Here is a 20,417-nt window from a genome sequence, read left to right as displayed (position 1 = left end):
ACATGTCATTAAGTGTTAGTGGTTGACCAAAAAAAAAAGTGTTAGTAGTACTTTACTATAGGGCATAAAATAAAGCAAATGCACGTTGAACAAACGCTGTGCATCAACTTTATGGAATCTATCATTTTAACATGTCCATTGGTATCAAATTGATAAGAATATATACTTGTTTATTTATATCATCTCATATTCATTGGGATCAAATTCATAAGAACATATACTTATTTACTTTATGATCCCTATAAATACGTACTTCATTTATTCAAGTTTCACATAAGCGTTTCTTTGAGTAGTGTTGAGGGCAAACTTATTAAGAGTCCCAGCACAACTGTTTGTGAGCCATCTCTCTCTCTCTCTAATCTCTAGTTGTCTTCTGTTTCTGCATTAACATATATGCTTTATACAGGGATCATCGCATCATAACTGTTCATTGTACGTGCGGTCAGTTTCGTTAGGTATTATTTGTGTTTAATTTTAAATAAAAAAATTCAAATGATTTCTAACCACACGATATACAATGAATGACTAAAAGATGTGAGGATTCCTAGAATTTCCTCAATTTGAATCCGGATGGAATCCAAATCCTTTAAAGATGGATTTCTTATTATTTGTAGCTTAATAGCTGGTTAGTTACATAAGCTCACACAAATGTTTTGAGATTTACGTCCTACTTAATTGGAAATAATTTTCTTTGTCTAGGGTTCTGAAGATTGGTCCCATCTGAGTAATATATCTTTTATTATTTAAAGCTGATCAGCATAACAATTGTTACAATAAGAAATGCTGAGGAGACTCTCTTATAAATATATGAACTTTCCGCTATTTCATCTTTGTGGCACAATACTAGTGCTAATATTATAAAACAATGTGCCAAAAAGATAAAGTGGCAGAGAGTCATTAAAAAGTCTTACTTTAAGAGAGTTTCCTTAGCATTTATTGCTTGTTGCAATTATCTATGATATGTTACAACAAAATTCTCTAACATGGTGCCTCCCATTTGATAAGTAGATGTTCATTTTGAATAATGATATGCAGCTAGGTATCAACCTTACGCACTTGATAAGATGGGAGGTGGAAAGGACGAGAAACATGAGACAACTGAGAAAGCACTATTTTCATATGGTAGTGGGTATGGATCATACCCTCCACAAGGATATGGATACCCCCCGCAAGCACATCAAGCATACCCTTCTCCTGGCGGGTATCCTCCAGCTGCCTATCCTTCTTATGGGGGATATCCACCAACCTCCTATCCACCGGCTGGTTATTCTGGTACATCAGCGTCTTTATCATTCTGCATGCAATCGAATCCCATCACGGTCGTCCCTAATCATTTTTGTAACTTTACCAGTTTTCTGGGTTATAATTATTCTGAAGTATATACATGGGCACTACAAAATTATAGGGCCAATAATATTCATGGGTATATTAATCAAGACCAAATTCAAAATTTTATTGAAGGATGGCAATCTGATTTTCCCCCCCCTTGTTTTTTTCAATGGAATCGATAGAGAAGAGATAATATAAAAGAAAATGCTGTGGATATACAACATTTTTGTAAGACATGACAATAAATTAAACAAGAAAAGGGAAAATATTATTGGCACTTCAAAATTCTCATTGTACATATTTCTCACGTGTGTATTTTCTTTCTAAATAAATAAAATTTGGAGTGCACAATGAGTATTTTAGATTGTCAATAACAATTACGTTTTGAAAATATATTTTCTCATTTCGCATCGACATCTATCAATTGATGTTCTTAATTTTATTCCAGCTAGTGATCATCTTATATGAAGAACCAATTGGAATGACATTAAAGTAGAATATTATTTTCGTTTTCTTGGTGACCAATGAAAGATTATCACGTACAGGGCATGGAGCTCCTGGTATCGGAATGGGAGGAATGTTAGCTGGGGTTCCTGTCGCAGCTGCTCCTGCGAATGGGGCTAACCATCTTGTGCATGGAGGTGGGGCCCACCATGGCTATGGTGCTTACCATGGTCATGGTGGTTCCCATGACTTTGGGGTTGGCCACGGCTACGGTCATGGCAAATTTCAGCATGGGAAGTTTGGCAAGCCCTTTGGTGGCAAGTTCAACAAATGGCATTAAAACATATGATATGGTGGATCTAAGGCAAATATCATGGTCGCTTCATCAAGATTCAAATCTAGTCTAAAATAATCTTCTTACGAGTTACGCCCTTTCTAATAATTACTTTAAAAATAAATAAGGGCGTATTTGTATTTTGTACTGTATTTCCATACAAAAAATAAATAATAACGTATTTATATTTTTGTATTTTTCTCTTTCCAAGAGCCCATAGACTATCGTTTAGGACTGGCTTAGCCATTTTAGCTCATGAAACAAAAAATATTGGAATCGATTGAACTTAGACAAGGGTATCTATAAATCAACGGTGACTGAGCTGACCAACTTTAATCTCCCCCCATAAGTTAAAACTTTTGCTAGACTTTTTGTTTAAGGGACGGGCTAAAATCTCAAACCAGGCTTGCTTCACATATTAACCATGTTGATTTGATCCCACATGCCCTCTATGCGTCATTCTTTCCGTGAAATAGTGGATCAGTTATTTAACACTTGTCCCTTCACTCAATTTAATTAGACTGTCCTTGGAGGCTTAAAACTGTCCTAAAAGATATCAAAGAGTTTAAATGTTATTTCTGTTTCAATTAGGGGCCGTTTGATAAACATACTGCTTTCAGTTTTTATTTTCATTTTTTTTTTTATATTTGAAAGTTGAAATCTGAGAACCAAAAACGGAAAACTAAATTTGGACACGGCCAAAACTCTGGTTGTACTTGGATTCGCGTCTCTTCCCTTCTATTGGAAATTCTCTTCATCTTGAAACTGCTTGTATTGGTTGACCGCATAGCTTTTTGCTATTCACACTTCAAAAATCTGTGCACTCCTAGTAAGTTTTTTTTTTTTTTTTTTTTTCTAAATATAGAAAGTTTGAAGTGCTAATAGCACTACCCATAATTTATTCTCCTTTCAAAATCCATCTTTTTTCTCTGTTTTCATTTCAATTCACCTACAAGTGATAGATTGCTTTGGTGGTTAAAAGCTTAAAACCTTTCTTTTTAATCAACCGTGTCTCGAGTTCAAACTCCCCATTTCTTTTTTAGTGTACAATGTCACTTGTATAATTGGATATAACACGAATTTTTTATTCTCATATTTTGCCCAATTTGTTCGGGGAGTATAGTTGGTATGACTCGGCACTTTAGAATTAAACAACTGAAGTTTCTATTTAGGCCAACCATAAACTTAGGATGGTGCTATCCACACGTCATTTTTTACTTTTCACACACCATTTTCAATTTCTGTCCGTCGAATAGAATGGATTGAAGAAGATTAAAGGATGAAAATTAACAAAAAGCATGTGGGAAGTAAAATAAGTGTATAAATAGCATTACCCTAAACTTATAACAGTTCGTGTGCATTCAGCTAGCTCTGAAATATTTCTTTTCTATGAAAATAATAATTATCTAATATTTTTTCTAATTTACTATAAAAATTTATGTCACGGTTTCAAAGGACCATTAGAAGTTTTTGTGGATGACATATAAAGTACAGGCGTTGATTTAACGCAGCGCAATATTAGTTCTTGACTTATTGGTGATTTGTTCGTTGAACTTGTATAGAGTTTTGATGGCTCATTCACATAGAAAGTGTACGAAAACAACTAGAGGAAGAAAAGAAGAATAAAAAAGCAATATGCCCATATTAGGGATAAATTTGTTGTAAACATTCCTAGTTTAAGTATGATTGTGTAAATCCTAAATAAGATTTGATTCTAGTTATCCTTTCCTATTACAACTTGTATTACTTGGAGGAGAAGGAATATCTTCTCTCCCTTTACTACTATAAATAAAGGCACAATGTAGGAGGGATAACAACACACACATTCCCCTACAATTCTACAAACACACATCTCTCTCCTCTCTCTCTCTGCCGCCGGCCCTAGTCCCTCTGTCAGATAAAATAGACCACAACACGTTATCAGCACGCTCCTACCGCTGCGCTTAGGAATCTGACGTTGGAGATTTTTTTTTCTGCATCAAACCAGTTCATCCATATCATCACGCAATCAGGTTCTTTCCAAACAACGGCTTTTAACTCGATATTTTGCAAGCCCTGATAGCATGAACATTCACCATGATGCATGACCCAACTTTACGTTTTACGTATTTTAGATTCTACGTAAATTGTGTATGCTTCATAATCAAAATTGCTACAATTATGTGAATTTGATATTTGTCATGAATTGAATCCTACATATGTACATGCATTGAAACTATTATTTGCATATGCATCAACGTAAATATGTGATTCATTAACATTATACATGCATATAATATAATTGAATTGAAACAAAAAACATTTTTTTTGCGATTGGGATATGAGTTCTTTCGAACCCGTGACCACCATCCTGCAGATGGGGTATCACACGCAAATCAGAGAGCATTCAGCTCTCCTTGTTCCCAGAAACCCACGGAGCCAAGCCCCAAAAACCCAAAATCCCGACACCCTTCATGGTGTCCCCCGATCATGGAGTGGCCTACAGCCACAACCACGAACCTATTGGTTCTTGCTATAAACGACCTGAAGTCGTCCCATGTCGGTAATTGAACCGAGATTCACCAGAATCTCGTCGGAATTTTTTTTTTTTGAAAAATTCGATTTCAATTTTTTTTAGGGTTTTATAGTTGTTGAAACGTTGAGATTTTCTTATCTCCGTGATTGTCCACGACAACCATGACTCACCCTAAGTCCTAACAACCCCGATGCCGTCAAAATTTTCCGGCTTTCTTCTTCGGCATTGCACACCCAGCACGGCTGGGATTTCTTTTGGGTCTCTTTCCCGAACCCTACTCGGGCTCTGTCTCTCGGCCCGTGTAACAAAAGAAAAAAACAATTTTTTTTTGCTGGGCTCGCTTGCAGCGGCCCAGCCCACAAAGAAAACAATTTGTTTTTTTTATTTTCCTGGGCTCGCCTGCAGCGGCCCATACCGAAAAAAAAAGAGAAATTTTTTTTAGGGCTGCACACAGCAGCCCATTCCCTTCTCACCCCGTGGGCCTGCAGCCTACACCCGGGGGTCCTCGGCCTATATTTTTAGGCCCCGAGATTTTATTATTTAATTTTTTTAAATAATATTGGTTTTTATATTTTCACCCACACTTTGATTTGGCCCCGAAGACCAAAAATAAATTAATTCACTTATCATTATACAATATTTCTGCATATATTCTTTGCATATTTGTTTGCATATATATTTGTGTTTGCCTGCAGGAATATATGAACCTGAAGTTCATAATTACTTTGAAACCCGAAGTTTCTTATACACATGCCTTGTTAGAAAACCCGAAGTTTTCACTTAAACATATCACCCATGAAAACCCGAAGTTTTTCATGCAAAATTAAACCAATACATGTCTATTAGAACCTGTATGTTCTACTCCTATGTGAATGGATTGATTTTTCTCCATTACACTAACCACTTCTTGTCCATCTATTTTGTGATAGGAACATGTCGAACTTGAACAAACTCGACTTCACCGCTTTAGAGGTTTCTGGTAGGAACTACCTCAAGTGGGTTCAAGATGTGAAGCTCCACCTCACTGCAAAGAACTTGCGTCCTGCTATTGAAGAAGCAACAGATAAACCTGTTGGCGAAGCTGAAAAAGCCACTGCTATGATCTTCATCCGAAGACATATCCATGACGCTCTGCAAACTGAGTACCTTGCTGAGGAGGATCCACGTGCATTATGGGTCGCTTTGGCTGATCGTTTCGATCACCAAAAGGACATATTCTTGCCTGAAGCAAGACACGACTGGCAGCACTTGCGCTTCCAAGACTTTAAGTCTGTGAATGAATATAATTCTGAAGTTTGTCGAATCCGATCACTTCTCAAGTTTTACAATGAAACTTTGACTGAAGAGGATCTCCTGGAGAAGACCTACTCGACCTTCTCTGCTTCTAATATTGTCCTGCAGCAATAATATAGAGCTCAGAAGTTCACTAAGTTCTCGGATTTGATCTCTGTTTTACTTCTTGCTGAAAAGCAGAACCAGCTGTTGATGAAGAATCATTAAGCTCGACCTACTGGGGCTACTGCTGTGCCTGAAGCACATTATAGCACTAATCAGCACCCAAAACGCCAAAAGAGGCGTGGTAAGGGCGGCCAGAAGCCATCCCACCAAGGTTAACAGAGCCAAGGCCCATCCAAGGGAGGAAACAAAGCCCAAAAGCGCCCAAACCTCGCTCCCAAGGCCCCGAACTTCAAGAATAAGGGCAAAGCACCTGCCACAATGAATGACGATATGTGCTATCGTTGTGGTTCCAAGGACCATTGGTCCCGTATTTGCCGTGCTCCCAAGAAGGTTGTGGATGCATATCATTCTCGTCGTACGAAGTTTGAATCAAACTTCCTGCAAGTGGACGAACCGGAGACTACAAAGATGGAGGTTTCTGATTTTCAGGAGGATACCACTCCTATGGAAGATTAGAATCTTAGAAATAGACTTATTTTTCAGTTAAAATAAGACAAATGGGGCCGAATTCCACCTTGTGGCCGAACCCCACCTTGTTTTTGGTTGATTTTGAACAATTTTCCTTTATGTTTTGGATTATTAGTTGGCGATTTATTTTGGATATTAAGTTTTTTCCTTGAATAAATGAAATTATTTTGAATTGATACTTGTTTTTATAAACTTTTATGCATATGACCGATTCAAATTAATTTTTCATTCTAGGTATGACTAGTGGGAAAGTTAGTTGTCTGGCAGATAGTGCAACCACGCATACTGTTTTGCGTGAACGCATCTATTTCACTAACTTCGTACCTAAGAATGCACCTCTGACAACCCTCTCAGGCCCATCTAACCTGATCGAAGGATACGGTAAGGCACGTATAATGTTGTCCAATGGTACAATCTTGACCATTGCTGAGGCACTCTATTCTCCACGTTCCGGAAGAACGTTACTAAGTTTCAAGGACATTAGAGATAACAATTACCACGCTGAAACCCACGTAGAAAACGGAGTTGAATTTCTGTGCGTAACTTCCTACGAATATGGCCAGAAGCGTATTCTAGAGAAGATGGAGCGTAACCCGAGTGGTCTGTATACAACGACCATACGCCCCATAGAATGCCACTATGTGGCCGGCCCTACCACAGGGACCGCGCACGAAATTACACTTTGGCATGATCGTTTGGGACATCCTGGACGAATAGCGATGCGCCGTATCCTCAAAACTTCACACGGGCATCCACTAACCCGAAGCTTAGGTTCGATCCATGAAATTGCATGTCAAACATGTTCTATGGGAAAGCTTATTACTAAGCCTTCTTATAACAAGATTCGTTCGAATCCTCCCATTTTTCTACAACGGATTTAGGGGGACATTTGTGGACCGATTCAACCTCCCTGCGGACCATTTAGATATTTTATGGTTTTGGTTGACGCTTCTACACGTTGGTCACACGTGTGCTTGTTGTCCACAAGGAACGCTGCATTCTCCAAACTGTTGGCTCAGGTTATCAAGCTCAGGGCTCACCACCCTGATTATCCGATCAAATCTATTCGATTGGATAATGCTGGAGAATTCACATCTAAAACTTTTGATGACTATTGCATGTCGGTTGGGGTTGAAGTTGAACATCTTGTACCCCATGTTCACACCCAGAACGGCCTGGCAGAGGCTTTCATTAAGCGTTTACAAATGATTGCTCGATCGTTGGTCATACGTACCAAGCTCCCGATCGCTGCTTGGGGCCATGCAATATTGCACGTAGCAAAGTTGGTCCGCCTGAGGCCTGTTGCGACACAACCATTTAGTGCCCTTCAGTTGGTCACCGGATGCGAACCTGACATATCACATCTGCGCGTTTTTGGTTGTGCGGTCTATGTGCCGATCTCGCCGCCCTTACGTACAAAAATGGGGCCTCAGCGAAGGATGGGAATCTATGTCGGATATGATTCTCCTTCGATTATTCGTTACTTAGAACCTTTGACAGGCGATCTGTTTACCGCTCGTTTCGCGGATTGTCACTTCTATGAGACCGTCTTCCCGTCGTTAGGGGGAGATAAGAACGTCAACGTTCCTAATGAACGACGCGAATTATCGTGGACGACTCCCACTTTGTCTCATTTAGATCCCCGCACCGCTCAGTCTGAAGCTGAAGTGCAGCGCATATTAGATCTCCAGAGTATGCCAGATGCTTTCACCGATCTAGCGCGCGTGACAAGATCACATATTCCAGCTGCGAATACGCCTGCAAAGATGGATGTACCAAATGTACGACGGACTACCCTCCTGGAAGCCCGGGACGCCAATTCTGGTGATCCACGTACATTAGCGGCTAGCCAATCATCTGCCCCTACACAAAAGCGTGGCAGACCCCTTGGTTCAAAGGATTCACACCCCCGGAAGAGGAAAACCATGGCACAAGGTCCTGAAGAGCCTACCGTGAATCCGACTATCGCTTACTCATTTTACCCAACTCATGAGGAAATTCTAGATTATGGAAGCGTCCTTGAAGAGACGAATCCTCCTCCCGAGAATCGTGAGATTTCGGTCTATTATGCTAGCTTAGATGATGTGTGGCGTAGAAATGAGATGATTGTCGACGATGCATTAGCATTTGCAGTAGCTACTGAGATCATGTTGAGCGATGACATTGAACCGCGTTCCGTTGATGAATGTCGACGTAGAGCTGATTGGTCAAACTGGAAAACAAGCAATCCAAGTCGAACTTGATTCACTTGCGAAACGTAAGGTGTTTGGACCTGTAGTTCCTACTCCTCCACATGTGACGCCCGTTGGCTACAAGTGGGTTTTCGTTCGGAAGCGTAATGAGAAGAACAAAATTGTGCGTTACAAAGCTCGTCTTGTAGCACAAGGTTTCTCACAACGCCCCGGGATTGACTATGACGAAACTTACTCACCCGTTATGGATGTGATTACTTTTCGATACCTTATTAGTTTGGTAGTTTCCGAAAAACTGGATATGCAGCTGATGGACGTAGTAACCGCGTATCTCTATGGGGATCTTGATACGGAAATTTATATGAAAGTTCCCGAAGGACTTACATTGACTGGTTCAAATATTTCCAAACCCCGGAACACGCTCTCAATTCGGCTGAGGCGTTCACTATACGGTTTGAAACAATCCGGAAGAATGTGGTATAACCGTTTAAGTGAGTATTTGACTAGTCAGGGATATGTGAATAACGAACTATGCCCTTGTGTGTTCATTAAGAAGTCACATTCTGGATTTGCGATTGTTGCAGTATATGTCGATGACATGAATCTCATCGGAACTCCTGAAGAGATCGCGAGAACTGCTTCGCACCTGAAGTCGGAATTTGAGATGAAAGATCTAGGTAAGACTCGATACTGTCTCGGCCTCGAGATAGAGCATTGTTCGGATGGAATCCTAGTACATCAATCGAACTACACCCAGAAGGTGTTGCGCCGTTTTAATGAGGATAAAGCGAAGTCTTCGAGTACTCCTATGGTCGTTCGTACGCTAGATGCAAAGCGAGATCCCTTCCGTCCGAAGGAGGATGATGAAGAGATTTTGGAGCCTGAAGTTCCTTATCTAAGTGCGATAGGCGCTTTATTGTACTTAGCTCAATGCACTAGACCCGACATCTCATTCGCTGTTAATCTTTTAGCAAGATACAGCAATGCACCAACACGCAGACATTGGACTGGCGTGAAAGACATCTTCCGTTACCTTAAGGGTACTACGGATTTGGGCTTATTCTATCCCTACGAATCCTCGAGTGATGCCGCACCCTATGCTCATCGGGTTGATTCTCGCCTTGTTGGTTATGTCGACGCTGGATACTTATCTGATCCGCACAAGGCGCGTTCTCAAACGGGTTATGTCTTTACCGTTGGAGGCACCGCAATATCTTGGAGGTCAACTAAACAGACCTTAGTTGCCACTTCGTCTAACCATGCTGAAATTCTCGCCTTACATGAAGCAACTCGGGAATGCTTTTGGTTGAGAGCAGTAGTGGGCCATATTCGAAGCTCCTGTGATCTTCATCCCACCGTTAATGCCCCGACGACGATTTTTGAAGACAACGCAGCTTGCATCGAACAGCTCAAGAAGGGTTACATCAAAGGAGACAACACCAAGCATATTGCGCCGAAGTTCTTCTTTACACATCAACAACAAGAGCATCAGAAGTTTGAAGTCACGCAAATCCGATCACAAGACAATCTGGCCGACCTCTTCACCAAATCACTACCGAAGGCGACGTTTCAGAAGCTTGTTCATGGAATTGGTATGCGTAAACTTTCTGAGTTGTAACTTTGCTATTTCTCTTTGGAATTATGTCAAACTCAGGGGGAGTATCTTCTAGATACTTGCTTGATCTTAATGTACTCTTTTTCCCTACGATTAGGAGCATTTTTCCCACTGGGTTTTTGCTACCTAACTAGGTTTTAACGAGGCACCCACCTTGGGCTGGTCATATCCCTGATGACGTCCTGTAGACGTTTCTTTTGACTTTGCATTTCTCACGCATTTTTCCTTAGACTATGGATTTTGTCCCTACTTGGGTTTTTGCCATAGCCTTAGAGTTTTTTAGTGAGACTTACTACTTATGCAAGTTCCTACCTTATTGAGAATAAGCGTTGTTCCTTGGAATCAATGCCGACGAGTCGACTTCCTCAACTTCTGCATGATGCTGAATCTACCTTGAGTATTTACCCACTCAAGGGGGAGTGTTGTAAACATTCCTAGTTTAAGTATGATTGTGTAAATCCTAGATAAGATTTGATTCTAGTTATCCTTTCCTATTACAACTTGTATTACTTGGAGGAGAAGGAATATCTTCTCTCCCTTTACTACTATAAATAAAGGCACAATGTAGGAGGGATAACAACACACACATTCCCCTACAATTCTACAAACACACATCTCTCTCCTCTCTCTCTCTGCCGCCGGCCCTAGTCCCTCTGTCAGATAAAATAGACCACAACAAAATTAACTCTATCGCCCCAAATATTTGCATTGTGACCAAAATTGGATGGGAAATTTCCAAATCTAACGTCAGGGGGAGTTGACCAATCATAAAAGTCCAGGCAGGGAAGTAATCGACTAATTTAAAGTTTAGAAGAGAAATTAGCAACTCTTTACAAGTTCGGAGAGGGGGGAATAGACAAGTACCTCTTACTTCTTATCTAGTATCCTAACTTTATGTATTTTATTATATATATATGGTGATAGATTCGTATCTCATTTTGCGCTTCTCACACGTTTATTTTTCTTTCTAAATATAAAAAGTTTGGAGTGTAAAAATGAGAATATTGAAGTGCTAATAACAATTTAAAAAAAAAGGAATGGATTTTACATGAAAAGAAAAATAGGTACATTTTATATTTTAAAAAACTGTGTAGATTTTACCTATATAAGATTGGTATATTTAAGAATGGGTGCATTTAATAAATTAAAAAAAAAATTATATGCTTGGTTACATTTATGATTCAAAACTCAAAAATATTTTATATTAAATTAATAAGTACAAACTGTAACATCCCACATCGCCCAGGGGAGTGGATCTTGTAAGCCTTATATGTATATTCTCATCTCTACCTAGCACGAGGCTTTTTAGGAGTTCACTGGCTTTGGGTTCCGTTGGAACTTCGAAGTTAAGCGAGAAAGGGGCCATAGCATTCTCAGGATGGGTGACCCATTGGGAAGTTCTGCTCTTGTGAGTTCCCAAAAACAAAACCGTGAGGGCGTGGTCGGGGCTCAAAGCGGATAATATTGTGCTTCGGTGGAGTTGAGCCTGGGATGCGGTGAGGGCCCAGGCGGGGATTTGACACAAACTTCTTTTTTTATGTATTTTGGAAATGTTTTAAATTGAAAATTAATTAGCAATTGATGAAGGTGTGAGGATTAAAATTCTAAATCAACTATTAATTTTTATTTAAAAAAATTATGTAATTGAGATGTACTAAATTCATTAACACCTTAATATTAGGGACTTGCAAAATCTGAAAAACAATAAGATCTTACTAAGAACATTAGTAGTTAGAGACCAAATAATAATTTTTCCTAAATTAAAATACAAAGCATTAAGCTTGGGCTCCAAAGCCTAAACTGGTTTTAACCAAACCGCATAACAACGGTTTGTTTGGGTTGTCTTCACCTGTATTTTAGTTAAAATCAAAGCGATTCAACCGGGCTGTATCGCCCCTACTTATACTAGAGAAATCACATTCAGTCCCCCTACTTATACTAGAGAAATCACATGTCATTATTAGTGGTCTTTTTTTTTTTTGACCAAAAAAAATAGTGGTCTTTTTACTATATAGGGCATAAAATAAAGCGCACACGTTGAAGTAATGCGGTGCATCAACTTTAAGGAATCTATCATTGTATTATATTCATTGGGACCAAATTCAAAAGAATATATGCTTGTTTACTTTATGATCCCTATATATACGTATATACTTCATTTCTTCAAGTTTCACACAGGCGTTCGCTTGAGTAGTGTTGAGGGCAAACTTAAGTGTCCCAACGCAACTGTTTGTGAGCCATCTCTATCTCTATAATCTCTAGTTATTGTCTTCTGTTTCTGCATTAACATATATGCTTTATTTTTATTTTATTTTTTGGTCCAACAATATATATGGGCAAACTTAAGTGTCCCAACGCAACTGTTTGTGAGCCATCTCTATCTCTATAATCTCTAGTTATTGTCTTCTGTTTCTGCATTAACATATATGCTTTATTTTTATTTTATTTTTTGGTCCAACAATATATATGCTTTATATATGAACATGGATTTCATATTTTTTGTAGCTTAATAGCTGGTTAGTTACATAAGCTCGTGAGATATATAAGCTTGTAATATATGCACCCAAATGTTTAGAGATTTACGTCCTGCTTAATTGGAAAGAATTTTCTTTGTGTAGGGTTTTGAAGATTGGTCCCCCAGCTGGGTAATATCTTTTATTATTTAAAGCTGAGCATATATAACAATATTATTGCAATCATGTATGCTGAATTAAGTAAAATCATGACTTAAGTAGATGGTCATTTTGAGTAATGATATGCAGCTAGGTGTCAATCTTACGTACTTGATAAGATGGGAGGTGGAAATGACGAGAAACATGAGACAACTGAGAAAGCACTATTTTCATATGGTGGTGTGTATGGATCATACCCTCCCCAAGGATATGGATATCCCCCGCAAGCACATCATGCATACCCTTCTTCTGGCGGGTATCCTCCACCTGCCTATCCTTCTTATTTGGGATATCCACCAACCTCCTATCCACCAACTGGTTATCCAGGTAAATCAGCGTCTTATCATTATGCTTATTGCAATCGAATCACATCACAATCGTCCCTAATCTATTTTGTAACTTTACCAGTTTCTGGTTTATAATTAGTCTGAATTGTATGCTTAGGTACTACAAAATTATAGGCCAATAATACTCATGGTTATATTAATCATATTAATCGAAAGACTAAATTATAATTTTATTGAAGGATGGCAATCCGATTTTTTTCCCCCTTCTTTTCAATGGAAGATACAGAGAAGAGCAATATATAAAGGAAATGTTAAGGATAATAAATTTGTAAGTCAGCATGATAATAATTAGTCACCAAATGATGAAACAGAAGAAAATACATAGATATATATAATTTTAAAAATGAAACTGCTATTGATATTCCAAAAATCTCATTATACACTTCACAAAAGTATTTTTTTTTTCTTCTAAATATCATTAAATCTAGAGTGCACAATAAAAATTTTGGAGTGTAAACCAATAACAATTTCCTTTTGAAAATATATTTTCTCATTTCGCATTGAAATTTATCAAGTGATGTTCTTAATTTTATTCCTGCTACATATGAAGAACCAATTAAATTGACATTAGGTAGATTATTATTTTTGTTTTCTTGATGACTGATGAATGATTATTACGTACAGTGCATGGAGCTGCTGGCATGGGAATGGGAGGGATGTTATCTGGGGGTGCTGCCGCAGCTGTTCCTGCGTATGAGGCCGACCATCTTGTGTATGAAGGTGGGGGCAACCATAACTATGGCGCTTACCATGGATATGGTGGTTGCCGTGGCTATGGGGGTGCCCCCGGCTATATTGGCAAGCCCTTTGTGGGCTAGTTCAACAAATGGAAGTAAAACATATGATATGGTAGATCTGCCGATCTAAGGCAAATTTCATGATCCCTGGACCCTGCATCAAGGTCCAAAACTAGTCTAAGATAATCTACTTACGCCCTTTCTAATAATTACTCTAAAAATAAATACAAACTCATTTGTATTTTATATTGTATTTATATACATAAAAATAAATAAAGGGCGTATTTGTATATTGTATTTTTCTCTCTTCCAAGAGCCCCTATCTTAATATTTGCGACTTTAAATCTCGTTTACCTATGATTAGGGCTAGCCATTTTAGCTAATGAAACCAAATTAACCGGTCTGGTCAGTTCAAACTAGTGTGTTTTTTTTAATGAAAAAAAATCATTATGTTGTCTAAAAATATTGAATCAATTTAACTCGAACAAGGATATTTGTAAATCAGTAACGACAGAGCTGACTAACTTTAACCTCTCCCCATAAGTTAAAATCTCGAGCTAGGCTTGCTTCACATATGAACTATGTTGATTTGATCCCACACGCCCTCTGTGTGTCGCTCTTCCCCTGAAATAGTGAATCAATTATTTTAACACTTGCAGTCAATTTAATTAGACAGTCTTTGGAGGCATAACGAAAATATGCCTCTCCAAACTTAATTCAGTAGGCATAGGTCAATGAGGTAGGCACATGGTAGTTCACCAATTTACTCCTCAACCGTTAAGAGTCAAGCATCTCCAAGTTTTTCTACAAATTATTTCCCTCCCCAAACTTAAAAAATAAAATAAAATAAAAAGTATTGAGTAATTATCTGGATTTTGGAATAACGTTGTTCATTGTTTTGGGTAATTACAAAAAGTAACCCGTCCAAGTACTCCCCACCATCTTCTTCCATCTCCATCATATGTCATCCCTCGTCTTCCATGATGGCAATTATCCATCCATTCTTTAAATAGATGCTTTATTTCACTTCAAAATTAAAGCATTATTTCAAAGTCATGGAATCTATCCTGGATTTCTCCACCTGGGTTTAATTCTCAAGTTATGCAATGATCTACCCATTCTTTAAGTAGGAGCAACACCAGCCATCAACAAGATTCTTGATGAGATTGAGATTGTCGGATCTCATGAGCTAGAATTGCGAAGTCACATTGCGTAAAGCTTCTCGGCTTCCGCTCTATTTGGATCCATGGTTCTCCAATGCTGACGAAGATGTTTGCTAGTTTTAGAATTAGGGAAAAGAAAATGCCAAAAATCGAAATGGGAAAATTGAAAATAGAAATGTTTCTTCATCATACCAAAGAGAGAGATCATCCCCGATTCGAGCGGTCCGCGGATGAGGAGGTGCAACTACTGGAGGATGATTGGATCAGAAAACGAAAATTTCTTCATGAAGCAATCACACTTGTTCGGATTTGAGCGAAGCTCGGCATCAGAGTATAGCGAACGATGGTGACGCTGCAACTATGCCCCAGATCAGACACTACATTGCAGTTTCTGTTGTAGCGTTGTAAATTCAGACTCTGCATTGTAGTTTCTGTTTTTTTATAGTCAAATTATTCACATTTAATATTAGATTTAATTAAGTCTTATATAAAGGAGTCAGACTCACTCATACTAAAGCCCCAATACTCGATACGACTAATTGGACTTCAATAAAATAGAAATTGTATCGCAGCAGAGTCTGGATTCACAAAATTGTAAAACAAAAACTGCAATGATGTGTTTAATGTCAGGTTGACCTACTCCTAAATATAAAAAAATATAAGAAGAGGGCTGCCAACTCTAATGCCCGCTGTGATGTAATGGCATTTGGTAATTTTGTTTGATTTAAGTGGAACAATATACATTAAAGTCTTATTGACATGTTTATAATTAACATAAATATTATTGACATATTCTCAACATATAACTTTTTCTTGTTTTTAAAGAAATCACCCTTTTAAAAAATTACGAACTGAGATATACTAAATCATTAACACATTAATATTAGGAACTTGCAAAATCTGAAAACCAATAATGTCTTAACCAAAAAATATTAGTAGCTAGAGACCAAATACTAAATTTTCCTAAAATAAAATGCTTTGATTAGGCTCCAAAGCCTCAACTGGTTTAATAAAACAGCATAACAATGGTTTGTTTGGGTGGGCTTCACCTGTAATTTTAATTAAAATCAATCCAATATGTTATACAATAATTAGTTTAGCTATATTTTGAGTGTCAGAGCGAATCAAACCAAACTGTATCGCCCCTACTTATACTGGAGAAATCACATGTCATCAAATGTTAGTGGTCCTTTACTGTATGGAATAAATAAAAAACACACGTTGAAGTAACGCAGTGCTATCATTATATCATATTCATTGGATTGGGATCATATTGACAAGAAATATATACTTGTTTATTTATCATTGTATCATTCATTGGGATCAAATTAACAAGAATATATACTTGTTTTTCGTTTCTTCAAGTTTCACACACACGTTTGTTTGAGCAGTGTTGAGGGCAAACTTAAGAGTCCCCACAAAGCTGTTTGTGAGCCATCTCCATCTCTCTAATCTCTAGTTCTTGTCTTCTGTTTCTGCATTAATAGATATGCTTTATTTTAATTTTTTTGGTCCAACAATGTGTATGCATGCTAACATGGATTTCTTATTATTTGTAGCTTAATAAGCTCGTGACATGTATAAACTGTTTTGAGATTTACGTCCTGCTTAATTGGAAAGGATTATCTTTGTCTAGGGTTCTGAAGAATGATCCCAGCTGGGTAATATATATCTTTTATTATTTAAATCCGATCAGCATAACAATTGTTTGTAATTATGTGTGATACGTTACGACAAAACTCTCTAACATGTTTTGTTCTTTGAACCATGAATTAAGTCGTGCCTCCCATTTGGATAATGATATGCAGCTAGGTGTCAATCTTACCTACTTGATAACATGGGAGGCGGAAAGCACGAGAACCATGAGACAACTAAGAAAGCACTATCAGAAGAGAAGGTTTTTGGAATAGTATTGTGTGTCTATTCATCCCTCAAGGAGGAATTTATAGGATGTTACAATCATATCAATAAGGAAAGAAATAATTACAGGAAATCATACTATGCTAAGAATCCCAAGATTACAGGAATATACACAAAAGTCAACGTCCCCCTCAAGTTGGTGCATACAAGTCACAAATGCCCAACTTGTGTAAGAAACTTGAAAACTTTTGACTTGAAACAACAATAAGTGTAGTCAACTTTCCATTTTTTCTTTTAAAAAATAAAGTATGATCAGAATTACTTTGCTTGTAACCAAACGCTCTCATAGATTTTGTGAATCTTCCAAACCATGCTCGAGGGGACTACTTCAAACCATATAAGGATTTCTTCAACCTACAAACCTTTCTTTTGTATTTATCTGGAGCATTACATCTTGGTGGAAGATCCAACTAAATCTTTTATGTCAAATCTCCATGCAAGAAGGCATTCTTCACATCGAATTGTTGTAAGGGCCAATTAAGATTTGCAGCCAAAGATAACAAAACACGGATCGTGTTGATTTTGGCCACAGGAGCAAAAGTATCCATATAATCGATTCCATATTTTTTAATGTACCCTTTTGCTACCAGTCTCGCCTTGAAGCGATCCATCGTCTCATTGGCTTTATACTTCACAGTATAAACTAGGCCTGGCAATTCCTGACACGACCCGATAACCCGACACGACACGACACGAAATTAACATGTGTTCAGGTCAACACGATAACGAATCGAGTTTTATCGGGTAACCCGATAAGCACCTGTTAAGATAACGGGTTGGTTCAGATATACACGTGGGTAACACGATACACGATAAGCAAAATATTAATTTTATAATTTTATAACCCTAAAAAAATACTATAATAAATATATATATATATATATATATATTAATTTAACAATTTTATACCCCTAATAACTATAATAATTATATATAATAATTATTATATATATATATATATATATTAAATTAAATATTAAAAATTGGTGACCATTGGATCGGTTTAAATATACATACCATTCAATTTCTTAACTGTTATATGTACAAAATAAATAAATAAATTTAAATCTACTTAATAAATATATATATATATATATATATATATCATTGAACTTGATGGGATACGAATTCTACGAAACTAATTTCAACGATCCAACCGTCAACCTTGTTTGTATATGCTTCGAGATCGCATCAGCAAAAAATTGCAAAAAACAAACATTCAGAGATCAAGTAACGGGACAAAACTTTTCGACAGTTATCAACGAAAAATCACGATTTAGCGGTTATTTTAACTCCGATTTTGATGATTTTTTACAGCTACACTCCTTGACCTAAATGAATACAATGAATGAATTCGATCTTCAATTTAAAATATTCACACTAGTGGATACCACAAAATCTTATGTTATACTTAATGAAAGTATGAATAAATTCTTAAGTGTTAGTGAATATATTGTTTTGATAGGATACGCATTCTACGAAACTAGTTTCAACGATCCAACCGTCAAACATGTTTGTATATACTTCGAGATCGCATACGCCAAAAATTGCAAAAAACAAACATTTAGAGATCAAGTAACGGGATAAAACTTTTCGACGGTTATCAACTAAAAATCACGATTTAACGGTTATTTTAACTCCGATTTTGATGATTTTTTACAGTTACACTCCTTGACCCTATATGAATACAATGAATGAATTCGATCTTTAATTTAAAATATTGACACTAGTGGATGTGGATACCACAAAATCTTATGTTATATTTAATGAAAGTATAAATAAACTCTAAGTGTTAGTGAATCTATCGTTTTGATGAGATACGCATTCTACGAAACTAATTTCAACAACCCAACCGTCAAACTTGTTTGTGTATGCTTCAAGATCGCATGCACTAAAAATCGCAAAAAATAAACATTCAGAAGTAACAGGACACAACTTTTCGACTATTATCAACAAAAAATCATGATTTAACGGTTATTTTAACTCCGATTTTGATGATTTTTTACAGCTACACTCCTTGACCCTATACGAATACAATGAATGAACTTGATCTTCAATTTAAAATATTTACACTAGTGGATACCACAAAATCTTATGTTATACTTAATGAAAGTATGAATAAACTCTTAAGTGTTAGTGAATTGTTTTGATGGGATACACATTCTACGAAACTAGTTTCAACGATCCAACTGTCAAACATGTTTGTATATACTTCGAGATAGCATACACAAAAAATTGTAGAAAACAAACATTCATAGATCAAGTAACGGGACAAAACTTTTCGACGGTTATCAACGAAAAATCATGATTTAACGGTTATTTTAACTCCGATTTTGATGATTTTTTACAGCTACACTCTTTGACCCTATATGAATACAATCAATGAACTTGATCTTCAATTTAAAGTATTCACACTAGTGGATACCACAAAATCTTATGTTATACTTAATGAAAGTATGAATAGACTCTTAAGTATTAGTGAATATATTGTTTTGATGGGATACATATTTTACGAAACTAGTTTCAACTATCCAACCGTCAAACATTATTGTATATACGTCGAGATCGCATACGCTAAAAATTGCAAAAAACAAACATTCAGAGATCAAGTAACAAGATAAAACTTTTCGACAGTTATCAACTAAAAATCACGATTTAACGATTATTTTAACTCCGATTTTGATGATTTTTTACAGCTACCCTGCTTGACCCTATATGAATACAATGAATGAATTTGATCTTCAAATTAAAATATTTACACTAGTGGATACCACAAAATCTTATGTTATACTTAATGAAAGTATAAATAAACTCTAAGTGTTAGTGAATCTATCGTTTTGATGGGATACACATTCTACAAAGCCAATTTCAACAATCCAACCGTCAAACTTGTTTGTATATGCTTCAAGATCGCATATGCCAAAAATCGCAAAAAACAAACATTCAGAGATCAAGTAACGGGACAAAAAATTTCGACGATTATCAACTAAAAATCACGATTTAACGGTTATTTTAACTCCGATTTTGATGATTTTTACAGCTACACTCATTGACTCTATATGAATACAATGAATGAATTTGATCTTCAATTTAAAATATTTATACTAGTGGATATCACAAAATCTTATGTCATGATGATTGATGAAAATTGAGGATTTTGTAAAAGGAATAACATGCAAGCTTTAAGTTCCATTGGCAAGGTTTAAACGTTTGAGAAAGGCTT

At 36.9% G+C, this 20,417-nt stretch overlaps 2 protein-coding genes across 2 annotated transcripts; both read left to right on the top strand.

Annotated features, from left to right (window-relative positions):
- The first annotated feature begins 225 nt into the window (after positions 1-225).
- Positions 226-2,302, top strand: LOC103438900 (glycine-rich protein A3-like). Its single transcript, XM_008377440.4, has 3 exons — positions 226-334; positions 1,036-1,272; positions 1,875-2,302. The coding sequence occupies exons 2-3, from the start codon at positions 1,065-1,067 to the stop codon at positions 2,111-2,113; spliced, it is 447 nt and encodes a 148-aa protein (XP_008375662.3). The 5' UTR covers positions 226-334; positions 1,036-1,064; the 3' UTR covers positions 2,114-2,302.
- Positions 2,303-12,695: 10,393 nt separating this feature from the next.
- LOC114825991 (glycine-rich protein A3-like) lies at positions 12,696-14,403 on the top strand. The gene is made up of 3 exons (XM_070824577.1): positions 12,696-12,721; positions 13,118-13,354; positions 13,999-14,403. The coding sequence occupies exons 2-3, from the start codon at positions 13,147-13,149 to the stop codon at positions 14,190-14,192; spliced, it is 402 nt and encodes a 133-aa protein (XP_070680678.1). The 5' UTR covers positions 12,696-12,721; positions 13,118-13,146; the 3' UTR covers positions 14,193-14,403.
- Positions 14,404-20,417: the final 6,014 nt, after the last annotated feature.

Source organism: Malus domestica, chromosome 07, assembly GCF_042453785.1.
Source record: "Malus domestica chromosome 07, GDT2T_hap1".
Lineage (NCBI taxonomy): Eukaryota > Viridiplantae > Streptophyta > Magnoliopsida > Rosales > Rosaceae > Malus > Malus domestica.
The sequence above is the reverse complement of the archived record's forward strand: the minus strand, read 5'-3'. Positions and strand labels throughout refer to the sequence as shown.

Coding starts and splice junctions, on each gene's coding strand:
- LOC103438900 (XM_008377440.4), top strand. CDS start 1,065: ATGGGAGGTGGAAAGGACGAGAAACATGAGACAACTGAGAAAGCACTA. Junction 1,273..1,874: donor TCCACCGGCTGGTTATTCTG/GTACATCAGCGT, acceptor TATCACGTACAG/GGCATGGAGCTCCTGGTATC.
- LOC114825991 (XM_070824577.1), top strand. CDS start 13,147: ATGGGAGGTGGAAATGACGAGAAACATGAGACAACTGAGAAAGCACTA. Junction 13,355..13,998: donor TCCACCAACTGGTTATCCAG/GTAAATCAGCGT, acceptor TATTACGTACAG/TGCATGGAGCTGCTGGCATG.